This window comes from Neovison vison, chromosome 2, assembly GCF_020171115.1.
Source record: "Neovison vison isolate M4711 chromosome 2, ASM_NN_V1, whole genome shotgun sequence".
Taxonomy (NCBI): domain Eukaryota; kingdom Metazoa; phylum Chordata; class Mammalia; order Carnivora; family Mustelidae; genus Neogale; species Neogale vison.
The window spans coordinates 149,276,687-149,289,296 of NC_058092.1; the positions used below are offsets into that span (position 1 = coordinate 149,276,687).

General features: G+C 45.9%; 1 protein-coding gene across 1 annotated transcript in view; it reads left to right on the top strand.

Moving 5' to 3' along the window:
* Window positions 1–6,446: 6,446 nt before the first annotated feature.
* The window catches only part of GALNT2 (polypeptide N-acetylgalactosaminyltransferase 2), an 87,375-nt gene continuing 81,211 nt past the window's right edge, over window positions 6,447–12,610 (top strand). Inside the window, exon 1 of the mRNA XM_044239301.1 lies at window positions 6,447–6,536. Within this exon, the coding sequence (XP_044095236.1) occupies window positions 6,518–6,536 (19 nt within the window). The 5' untranslated portion in view covers window positions 6,447–6,517. The remainder of the gene's footprint in view (window positions 6,537–12,610) is intronic.

Here is a 12,610-nt window from a genome sequence, read left to right on the forward strand (position 1 = left end):
TTGGTTACTTCATCTGCCTCTGAGCATATGGTCTAGTCGGCTGAAATAATTTAACAGTGACAAAATATATTTCAGTAACGGGAGATTAAAAACAACCTATTTATTTTCTTTTTTCCTTCCACCGTGATATTTTTATCTCTGCTAACAAACACAATGTTAGCCGTTTAAAATTTATGGAGACAGCCTCTGCTGAGTCCGCAGTATACCCCGACCTTCATCATCTGTTTTACGTGTGTAAGCGTGTTTGCTTCGGCCGTGGTTCATGATTCAAACGTGTTACTACAAGCAGTGTTAATCTGTATATTGGCCCATAGACAGGAGGTCAATGTGAAATGAACTAACATTTTTTACTGGACTGACCTGACCCTGCCTTGACTCATCTCTTGGACCCCCGACCCGTCGCGGCTCCCATGTGTGGGTAACTGACTGACTGGGTCCCAGCAGTGTTCTGTCTCCCCGTGGAATATTCTTGCCTCATCTCTGCCACTCCCAGTCTTAGACACTGACACACGTGGTGGTTTTAGAACCACCAAACAATCCTCACCGATTGTTTGGCAGTCTTTTCCTCAAAATGCGGGATCTCATTCCTCTCCCCTTGACTGTGGGCTGGACATAGTGAGGCGCTCCTGGTCAGCAGAATGTGATGGCATCTGGTTTCTAGGACCAAGCTATGAAAGGAGTCCTGCTCTCTGCCCCTCTCCCTCTGTCTGTCTCCCCCAGCCTTCCTGTCTTGTCAGATCTCTTCCTCTGGGGGAGGCCAGCTGCCATGTTGTGCGGGCACTCAAGCAGCCCCACGCGTGACTCCGTGGTAAGGCACTGTGGCCACTAACGAGCAGCTGTGTGAGAACGATCTTGGCAACAGCCTCTCAGCCCATTCAGACCCTAGGACAGTGGCGGCCTCGGCTGACATCTTTTAACAGCAGCCTCCCGAGCGACCATGAGCCAGACCCACCTGGATTCCTGACTCTCAGACACGCTGGGAAATAATAAATGTTCCTTGTTTCGAGCCTTCCGGTTTGGAGGGAGCTTGTTTTGCAGTGGTTGATAACACGATAAGTCACTTAGCCCTTCTGGGTCGCTTTTCTCATCTAGGGCAAGAAACAGGGATGAAACAGCACCCTGAACACGCCGATGGCAGTCTGTTTGCAGGTGAAAGGCTGACCCTCTCTGCTCCCCTTGCTCGGGCCCTTCTGCCTCCTCACCCGCCTCTGCACACTGACGTCTCTCTCTGGCAAAAGCCGAGCCCACTTGGTATTTATCTCTTCTTGTTTTGAAGCACAGATCGATCAGACTGGGAATATGGTGGGAGAACCGTCTTTTAATAACTAAAGCTGTATTTACACTTAATTAATTTTCGTAACTACTCCGTCAGCCAACCTATTGGTGCTACTGTTTCTGAAAGGAACACCATTTTATTAAAACTCGTTCTTTTATCTTCTTGGGAAAAGGATGATTTTGCCATCGTGCTCTCTAATTGCGGGAGGTCAACAGACGTCGCTCAGCCCTTCCCTTCCATCTGATCGTCTCCCGGCCTGATTTAATTTCATCTGTGCTTCAGGTGATAACAGACCGCGTCCGTTGCGCACGTTTGTAGGAACAGTGCGGGCAAAGTGCTCATCTCGAGCTTCTGCAGACTCCACGAGAACTCACCGAGTTCAAGTACGAGTAGTAGGAGGCTGCGAGCGCAGGTCGGTCAGTAAGTAGGAGGACAGGAAATTGGGTTTGCGCTCGCTCTGGCTCACACGCCTGCTAAGAGGGCCCAGACAGTCTCGTGCCTCGGGCGAGGCCCTGCAGGTCATCCCCGTGGTGTGCTTGAAATGGCTAAGTCAGGTGGGGGCGGCGTCTTCCTCTGCTCCGCAGTGGCCGGTGGGGGCGGCCAACCTCTGCTCAGACATCCCGGCCAGCGCCCCGTGTGGGGCCAGAACCACCGAGCCCACCCTTGCCCACGCTGATCAGCAGCACGGGCTGTCTGCGGGCTAGTCACTGTGCATGCGGTGTCACAGCCCCCCACGGAGGGCGGGAGGGGACGGCGTGGAGATGGGCCGCGGCCTGGGCAGAGCAGGGTGACCAGATCGTGGGCTCTGGATTCCCTGCAACTCCTGACCCGGCGTCCCTCACATCATTGCTCCTCTCATCTCAGCAGTTTACCCACACCACTGGAAAGAGGACCTGTCTGCCACCGTGTCATTTGCTCTTACCGGGGAACAGACAGACGGATCAGTTGGTGGCACGTCCTGGCTGTCGCGGGCCTGGGCATGAGAGGCCTCTCCGAGTGTCCGTCCCGCGCATTCCCTTGTGAAGCGAGCCTCCGCGGGTATACATAAGCCCTCCAGTGTATGTGGCTGTATGGCGGGGAGTTGCTCTAAGGAAATGCTTCCTCTGCAGAGTGGACGAGGCCGGGCCGATCCGTCTGAGCGAGCAGCGGGGGGATTTTTCCCAGCTCTGTTGTTAGGAAACTCACAGGAGCAGCGCCACGGTCAGAGCCCTCCCTGCCCTCCAGGGACCTCAAGTGCTTTCGGACACCAAACGTATGTGTGATCGGTAGAATGTATAAGAAGGTGCTGGCTCCATCTGGCCCCCAGGAATGCTTAGGGCCAGCAGGAACTGTGCGACCTTCAGCCCGGTGGCCCAGTGGACAGAGGCTGGTGGCTTCCTCAGACCCCCGTGGGTAGACCCCGAGGCTCCAGCTCCCGGGTCCCGGCTCTTCCCAACACGCCGCGTGTCCTGCCTGCCCCTAAGGTGTTGTCATTCCCCGCCCCCGGGTCCGGGACCCCGTTCTCACTCGGCCCACCCCTCCCGGATGCTCTCACACGCTCACCAGCAGCTTCTGTGGTCTTCTGCTTTTCCAAAGCTGCAACCACCTGTCTTCCTGTGTTTGCCAGCTACCACCTCTAGGTATCTCGCAGGAACCCCCAAATTTCCCAAGCAGACTCGTCCCTCTATCCCGGCGCTGCTCCTTACCCCTCCCCCACCACTAGTTCGTGTTCCTTAGCAGGAGTGACCCTCCTGTCCAAACACGCAGGGAACCTGCAGCTCTGACTCCTTCCTTCCTTCTTGCTCTCCCTTTCCAATCCCCGCCCCACGGCTGTGCCGACCTCCTCTCCGCGTCTCTGGGACCCAGATCCGAGCAGCTCACCACGGTCCCTTGCTGCATTGCCCTCCTGGCCCCTGGCCTCTCTTCTGTCCCCTCCATGCGCTCCCTACACTACAGCCAAAGCGATGTTTCTGGAACCCAAGTCTTAAGTCTCGGTATCTTGCCGCGTCCGTGTCTGTTTTCTATCTTCCGCGTTGTTCCCTCCGTCACGACCTTCATCTCCCCCACCCCCATTATTTCATCTCACCAGGTCAATTCTTGACCCCCTCGGATCTCTGCCAAGGTGTCGCTTCTGGCACCCAGGATTCTCAGAGCCTTCTTGACACCCCCAGCATGCCTTGGCCCCGCAGTCTTCAGGGTGTGTGACCCTGTGCCATCATCATTGGATGCTTGTCTGCACCCCATCAGGCACGATTGGCCAAGGTGAAGCCGCCTGGTCCCCACCGTGTCTCTGGAGACTGTCTTCCATCCAGCAAAGGCCATGGGTCAGGGTTATGGGAAAGAGTGGAACATGACAGGTGTCTGGAAGGGTGAGCTGTTGAAAGGTGGCAGGTCCTACACCGACAGCCGCTGTCTCAGGCCGTGAACCAGTCAGTGATCCTGAACGATCAGGCATTTACAATGCTCAGACATATGTGAGATGCATGGTTAATACGTTGTTTTGCTTTACTTGTGTCTGTCTGCTTGGTAGAGGGGGAAGATGTTTTATCTAAAGGTAGTATGGTAGAATGATTGAGACCACAGAACTAATACTAAATCCCCTGGGTTCGAATCTAGCCTTGTTGTGTCCTTTGTGCTACGTAAGCTCTCAGTGCCTCAACCTCCTCGTCTGTAAAATGGGGCTATCCAGAGCACCGTGTGGAAGGTCAGGGTGTGTGCAGTGTCTAGAGTGGGGCTCGGCGCCTCCCAAGTGCTCTGAGTCTTAGCAGCCTTGGCGGGTCCTTTTCTCCCTCACTCTCCTCTAGGAGCAGGCGCTTACCATGGTCATTCTCAGTTCTTGACTCGGGAGTCCAGGGTAAAAGAGTCCTTTGAGAAAGACCTCCTAGAAACGTATCCTTGGGGTCGTGTGATATTGTGAGACTCGGGCTCTTGTCACTTGGTTTAAATGGAGTCCCGACTGGGAAGAAGCCACCTTTAGCTTCTTGCTCTCCATGTGACCGCCGTGGGCAGGCTGCGTAGGTTTGCTGACCTCCACACGCCCCTCGTGAAACAGGACTTGTAAGCAGCCGGGTGGCCGTGGCAGGGACGAGAGCACGTGATGCACGGTAGGGATCTGTCAGCGGGGCTCAGCATCATTTCACCCGCTTGGGACGTAGCCACTCGGCGCGTTCTGGGCTCCCGCTCTGGCTTTGTGGTGGGGGTGCTGGATCGGCAGCAGGAGGGGAGGTTAAGGAGTGCTGCATGTGGACTCGTCGGTCCCGCCTGTGGGAAGAAGGAAGCACTTACTTTCCACAAAAGTGTGGATGGCTGACCCCAGTGTTGATTCTGCGGACCATATAGCCGGTGCCTTGGTTCTCACACGTGAAAAGTAAGGCACTGGCCCCATGAGCAACTTTAACTTTCGATTTTGTTCAAGTACAAGGTTAAATGGTTTGATCCATTAGCTAGTGTAATGCCCGTGGGGGACAAAAGTTATTAGCCATGGAATGCTATAAGCAAGCTGCAAAGTAAGAATTAATAATGCTTAATTAAAAGTCTGCACAGCGTGACTCTGGTTACTTCATTACTTACTGAATTTGTATCCGCATGTTTCCATATATTGTCAAGGTTGTAGGTTAGATTCTCTCCTTCCCATGCGTTTGCCAGGCTTGCTGCAAAATCATAGCTGGTAGTAAACCGAAAGTTTATTTTTAACCAAATAATCTCAAAAGCCAATTTATGAATACCTTTGAAAAAAAAATTTACAGCAAAAGAATACTTGAATTGGGACACAGATGCATTTTAATACCTTTGTTAAAATGCAGGGTAAAATCTTCAAAAGTCGCAGCACTTGGGGCACCTGAAGGACAAAGGCCTTGTGATGGCTGGGTGGGGCTAGGACTGCCAAGGCATGAGGGTTCCTCACCAGCCCCCTCTTTCTGCAGTGGGGTCATCCTCCTGGGTGCCCCACCCATCATTTCCATGGAGATCGAGCCAGCTGTATCCCCGAAGAAGCTGCTGAAGGGAAAGCTGGCTTCAAGAGGGAGACGCTTACGCATGGTTTATCTTTGATTACTGTACCGTTTGAGTAAAAATGCAGATGATTGGCAGAGCAAGTTGCATTTGGGGAAAATGTCAGACTTGGCCCAGCCTCCAGGGATTCCCCTCCTTGAAGATCTCACTTTACATTTTGAAGAGCCAAAATGTCTCCGGTGGTCAGCTTTTGCACAACACGGAGCCCGTGCTGGCCCAGAGGAATGCTAGCTGGACAGACCTGTTCAGAAGTGGTCGGGTCTCCCCCAGAGGAGGGCTTAACGCTGCGGATGGTGCGGGTGGCCTCTGCTGGGGGGCACGCCCAGTTGACAATGCTGGGCTCGCAGAAGTCTGGGTAGGAAAATGACTAGCCATGGGACATTTCTGATCTGGGTTATATACAGAAGGCTTTCTTACTCGATTTGCCGAAATCGGATTCCAAGTGGTTGCGAAATATATTTAGCTCTGTGGTCATGGTGATGTTTTTTAGTTTGATTTAATGTTGATGGATTAGAGTAAATTGTTGGTCCAGATGAGCTGAATAAATTCTGCCAGAGCTTATATATTATTCTGGTTTCACATTAAACCCTTAATTTACAGCTCTGTTCTATTGGCAGTCTTATTAGAGTGAGCCCTAGGAAAAGCTTGGCTGGTACTTCCTCTTCCCTCCACTGTTGCTCGGTGGAATTAAATCATTTAGCAACCTCAGAGGAGGGCTCCGAGGGGCCTGGAGGGAGAATTTGCGTCCTAGGGTGTCCTTAAACCATCTTAAGATGTCTGGAGAGCTACCCTGATTTTAATGGCTTTAATTTAACCACTATTGAATTATTTTATTTAATCTACTCTCCCCATCTCCCTTCCCTACCTTCGCAGATCCACAGAGCCCTGGGAATTTCCGGAGTATTTCCTTCCCACACTTAGGCAGTGCAAATATTAAAATGAAGAGGGAAGTAGAAATCCTTCCTTGGAAAAGGCCACTCCCATACTGTTGTCCCTTCATGTCGCCAGTGTCTGAAAAGTCCTGGGATGCAGGTCCTGGAGACGGGAATTCTCTCTCCCTCATCATTTGCATCCCCAGGGCCCACGGACATCCTCCCACTTACTGTTGATTGAACTGGTGAATGCAGATATGCTTGAGAAACTGATCAACTCATACGCTGTCTTTTTTCCCCTTAGGAGGACTGGAATGAAATTGACCCAGTTAAAAAGAAAGACCTTCATCACAGCAACGGGGATGAGAAAGCACAGAGCATGGAGACCCTCCCTCCAGGTACTGCAGCTGTCCTCAGGGACCCGTCCCCCCCTGGGCTGGTGGCTGGGAAGTCCTCTTGCTCAGAAACTGAATGAGCCGACTGTGGCCACTGGAGCCTGTGGGATAGAGAATGGATTTCCTAGGGTCGCTGGAGACACTGCCCTATAGCAATCTGGGGGGGCGGGGGCTTCCTTCCAGCCCACTAGTGGCTTCCTTCCAGCCCACTAGTGGCTGGGGAAATAAGTTTCCTAGGAGATGACCAGAATTTGTTGAAAGAAATTAAAAAAAAAAAAAAAAAGAATAAGATAGAAAACACAGGATAATATTTTTTACTAATTTTTTTAGAAGACTAGTTTTTAGAGCAGTTTTAGGTTCATAGCAAACTTGTGCATAAAGGACAGAGATTCCCATATATCTCGGGCCCTATACAGGTGGTGCACCTGCCCCACTGTCAGCATATCCCAGCAGATGGTCCATTGCTACAATCAGGGTACCAGCATTGACACGTCATAGTCACCCGGAGTCCATAGTTCACATTACAGTTCACTCTTGGTGTTGTACACTCGATGGGTTTTAACAAACGTATGGGGATGTGACTCCATCATTATAGTAACCTATGGAATGGCTTCACTGCCCTAAACATCCTCCGTGTTCTGATTCTTTAGTCCCTCCCTCCCCACAGTCCCTGACAACCACGGATCCTTTTCCTGTCTCCATAGTTTTGCCTTTTCCAGAATGCCATATGTTTAGAATCATACAGTATATTGCCTTTTCAGATCAACTTGTCTCACGTAGTAATACGTAACGAAGCTTCCTCCATGTCTTTTCGTGGCTCGTTGGTGTATTTGTTCTTACCCCTGACTAGTATTCTGTTGTCTGGACCGAAGTTGATCCATTCACCTACTGAAGGACTTCCCAGTTACTTCTAAGCTCTGGGAGTTGTGGATAGAACTGCAGTAAAGAGCTGTGTGCAGCAAGTGTTGGTGTAGATGTACGTTTTCAGTTCATTGGGCTAAATACCGAGGAGTAAGACTGCTGGGCCAAACAGCAAGACTATGTGCAGTGTCGTGAGGAACTACCAAACTGTCTTCCAAAGTGTTTGTACCATTTTGCATTCCCACCAGCAGTAAAGGAGTTCCTGTTGCTCCACATCTTTGGAAGCATTTGGTGTTCAGTGTTTTCAATTTGGACTATTACAATAGGTGGGAAGTAGAATCTCATTGTTTAAATTTGCATTTCCCTAGTGATATATGATACTGAGTTCTTTAATATATTCATTTATGCTCTGTTTATCTTCTTTGGGGAGGTATCTGTTCAGGTCTTTCAACCATTTTTTTAAGTGAATTGCTCATTTTCTTATTGAATTTGAAGCACTCTTTGTATATTTTGGATAATAGTCCTCCATCAGATATGTCATTAGAAAATATTTTTTCTCAGCCTTTGGCATGTCTTCTCATTTACTTGACAGTGCCTTTCCCAAAACAGATAACTTTGATTTTAATGAAGGTTAGCTTTATCAGTTCTTTTCATGGATCACGACTGTGATGTTTTATATAAAAAGCCATCACCATACAGAGATCACCTAGATTTTTTTCCCTATATTATGTTTCATTTGCTTTATAATAATTTGGTTTTATATTTAGGTCTGTGATCCATGTATAAGTTTTGTGTCTTGATTGATTGATTGATTGACTGATTGATTTATTGCTTGCCTGTGATTGTGTACTTGTTCCAGCACCATTTGTTGAAAAGACTGTCTTTGCCTCATTGTATTGCCTTTGCTTCTTTGCCAAAGATCAGTGACTCTATTTATGTGGGTCAATTTCTGTTCCATTTCTGTATTACCCTGTTCTTTTTCCAATACCACTTTGTCTTGATTACTTTATGGTAATTCTTGAGTTCGGTTAACATCAGGCCTCCTACCTTGTTCTTCCTCTTTAATGTTGTGTTGGTTATTCAGTTTGTTTGTTTATTGCCTTTCATATACTTTAGAATCTGTTGACACTCACAGAATAACTTTCTGGGATGTAGATTGTGACAAATTTATGATCAAGGTGGTAAGAATGACATCTTGACAATATTGAGGCTTCCTACCCGTGAACATGGAATCTCTCCATTTATTTAAAGTTCTTTTTATTTTTATCATCAGATTTAGGGTTCTGCTCATATAAGTTTTATGCCTATTTTGTTAGGTATATACCAAAGTATTTACATTTGGGGGAGCGCTAAAGTAAATGGTATTGTGTTTTTAATTTCAAATTCTCTTTGTTCGTTGTTCATATATAAGAAAACCATTGACTTTTGTATAATAGTCCTGTATCTTGCAACCTTGTTGTAATTACTTATTAGTTCTAGGAGTTTTTTATTCTTTCAGGTTTTCTATATAAACAGTCAAATCATTTGCAAACATCTTCCTTCTTAATTTGTATTATACTTTTTTGTTTCCTTGTCTTATTGTTATTGCATTAACTGGGACTTCTAGTATGGTATTAGAAAGTGGTGCCATATTTCTGATCTCAGTAGGAAAGCTTCTAGTTTCTCACCATTAAGTATGAAGTTAGCTCCAGGTTTTTTGTAGATGTTCTTTATCAAGCTGAAGAAGCTTTCTTCCTGTTCTTAGTTTGTGGAGAGTTTTTTTATCATGAATGAGTTGGATTTTGTCAAGGGGATTACATTGATTGATTTTCACATGTTGAGCCAGCCTTGCATATGTTAGATCCTACTTGATAGTATAATTCTTTTTGTACACTGTTGGATTTAATTTGCTAATATTTTATTGATTTTGCATCTATATTCATAAGAGATATTGGTTTGCTATTTTCTTGTAATGGCCTTGTCTGGTTTTGTTGTTAGGATAATGCTGGCTTCATAGAATGAGTTAGGAGGTATTCCCTCTGCATCTATATTTTGAAGGAGATTATAGAGAATTAGTATGGTTTATTCCTTAAATGTTTGATAGATTTCACCAGAGAACCCATCTGGGCTCAGTACTTTCTGTTTTGGAAGTAGATTTCTTGTAGATAACATATAGTCAGTTGGGTCTTGTTTGATCGGTTCTGACAGTCACTGTCTTTTAATTGTATATTTAGAGTATTGCCATTTAAAGTAGTTGTTAATATAGCTGTCTTGATATATACCATATTTATTACTCTTTTCTATTACTTGCCCTTGTTTTGTTCTTATTTTTGTCTTCTACACGTTCTTCTGCTTTCCGTAGCTTTCATTGAGCATTTTATATAATTCCATTTTTCTCTCCTATTTTTTCACTTTGTTTTAGTGGTTGCTCTAGAGTTTGCAGTATGTATTTACAATGAATCCAACTCTAATTTCAAATAGCACTAGCCCTCTTCACAGTTAATGTATCTTATAACAAAATATTAAGAATTCTTCCCTCTCATTCTTTGTATCATTGCTGTCCTTCATTTCACATATATGTGTGTACATAAACATGTACATAAGCATACATAATCTAATACATTGTTGCTATTATTATTTTGAACAAACTGTTCCCTACTAAATAAGAGTAGGAAAACTAAAGTTGTCATTTTACCATCACTTATTACTTCTCTGATGTTCTTACTTACATTATGGAGATCTGCCCTATACCATTTTCTTTCTCTCTGGAGAGCTTCTTTTAATAGTTCTTGCAAGACAGGTCTACCAGCAACATATTGCCTCAATTTTTGTTGTCTGGGAAAGTCTTTATTTCTCCTTCACTTTAGAAGATTATTTTCACAGAGTATAGAATTCTAGGTTGGCATTTTTTTTTCTCTCTCAGCTCTTAGTTATATCATTCCACTCTCTTCTTGCTTGCATGGTTTATGAGACGTTAGATAGAATTCTAATCTTTGTTTCTCTAAAGCTATTCCCCCCCTCCTGTCTTCTTTCAAGAGTTTTTTAAAAATCATTAATTTTCTACAGTCTGAATGTGCTATGTCTAGGTATAGTTTTTGTGTTTTTGTTTGTTTGTTTATTTGTTTTTGTTATTTATCCTGCTTGGTATTCTGTAAGATTCCTGGAGCTGTGTTTTCGTGTCTAACATTAATCTGAGGAAATTCTCAGTCATTATCACTTCGAATAATTATTTTATTCCTGTCTCTCATTCTTCTCATTCTGGTATTCCCATTACCTGTGTGTGTGCAGGTTGCCCACCATTTCTTGGATACTCTGTTCTGATTTTTTTCAGGGTTTTTTTTTTCTTTAATCTTTGGTTTTCCATTTGGAAGTTTCTGCTGACTTATCCTCAGACTCAAAGAATCTTCCATCAGCGGTGTCTAGTTTACTGATGAGTCCATCAGACCCATTCTTCATTTCTGTTGCAGTGTTTTTGATCTCCAGTAATTCTTTAAGATTTTTAAAGACAATTTTCATCTCTCTGTTTACATTATTCATTTGTTCTTCCATGTTGTCTATTTTTTCCATTAGAGCTTTTAACATACTAATTATGGTTGTTTTAAATTCCTGGTATAATAATTCCAACATCCCTGCCATATCTGAGTCTTGCTTTTGTCTCTCTTCAAGCTATGTTTTTTTAGCTTTTTATTATGCCTTGTAAGGTTTTCTTCAACACTGGGTATGATATGCTGGGTGAAAGGAACTCCAGGAAATAGGGCTTTAGTGATGTGGTATTAAGTTCTAGAGGGGAGAGGGGACACCGATATTCCTATAATAGGTCTGTGCCCTGGGCTGTCACCTTCACAAATGCTTCTCAGCATCTCTTCCACAGAGGTGGGACTAGGTGGCTAGAGGTGATTAAAAAAGATTAGTTCCAGGGGCGCCTGGGTGGCTCAGTGGGTTAAGCCGCTGCCTTCGGCTCAGGTCATGATCTCAGGGTCCTGGGATCGAGTCCCGCATCGGGCTCTCTGCTCAGCAGGGAGCCTGCTTCCCTCTCTCTCTCTCTCTCTCTCTGCCTGCCTCTCCATCTACTTGTGATTTCTCTCTGTCAAATAAATAAATAAAATCTTTAAAAAAAAAAAAAAGATTAGTTCCCTTCCTCCATGTAGAAGGCTAGGGGCAGGCTGAAGTTGACTATTTCCCTTTCCCCAGGTTAGTTAGGATCTGATAAACTCCCAGTAGGTTAGCTGTGGTAGAATAGTTTCCCTTGAGGGCAGGCCTTGTTAAGGGGGCAGCTGGGTGGCTCAGTCATTGGGCATCTGCCTTTGGCCCAGGTCATGATCCCAAGGTCCTGGGATCAAGCCTCACATCGGGCTCCCTGCTCAACAGGAAGCCTGCTTCTCCTTCTCCCACTTCCCCTGCTTGTGTTCCCTCTCTCACTGTGTCTCTCTCTGTCAAATAAATAATTTTAAAAACAAAAAACAGAAAACAGAATGCTCTAGCATATTTCAAAATGATTCCTTGCCTTCTCCCCCTGCTGGAAGCTGGAAGGGATCTGTCTCCCAGTATTCACAATGAGAAACCTAGTGAAGCTTCTGGAGGTAAAAGTCACAGACGTATGGGACCCCCCACCTGTGGCTGATACTCCTGGAGTCTTTATCTCTTGGGCTCGTCCACAATGACCTCCAGCTGTTCATCCCCTACAGCTCAGGTTTCATTACCCAGATGGGGTTTCCCCAGAGCTTGTTGCTCCAGTAAATTGTGATTCTCTGTATTCAGCTGTTGGTCTCTCCAGTTTTGGGGGTGGCAGGGTGCTCTCTGATCTCGCTTCTCTGAGCCAGCTAAGAGTTGTTCATTTTTAGCCTTGTGTTCAGCTTTTTGCTTATTATTAGGGTGGAGTGATGACTTCCAAGCTCTTTACACACTGGAGCAGAAACCAGAAGTTGGTTCATGGAATTTTTACTTTGGTGATGCTGAAGAGTTTGTATATTCATGTTTCTTACTGAGATTGGATAAGCTTCATCCTGGGGGAGTATAGGCTGTCCTTTGTCTACACCCTTCATATTGTCCCAGGTGCACTAGATGGAAATGTGTATGTGCTCGCAGTAGTTGTGTCTGTTAGGATGGTCTCCTCTCTTCTTCCCCAAGTCCTAGGTGAGTCATGCTGCCTGAGCCACAGTTCCTTCCTATGTAAAACAGGCATTACCCACGCAGTGGGGGAACATCTAAATGGAATACTTAGCTAATAAGGTTTTCTT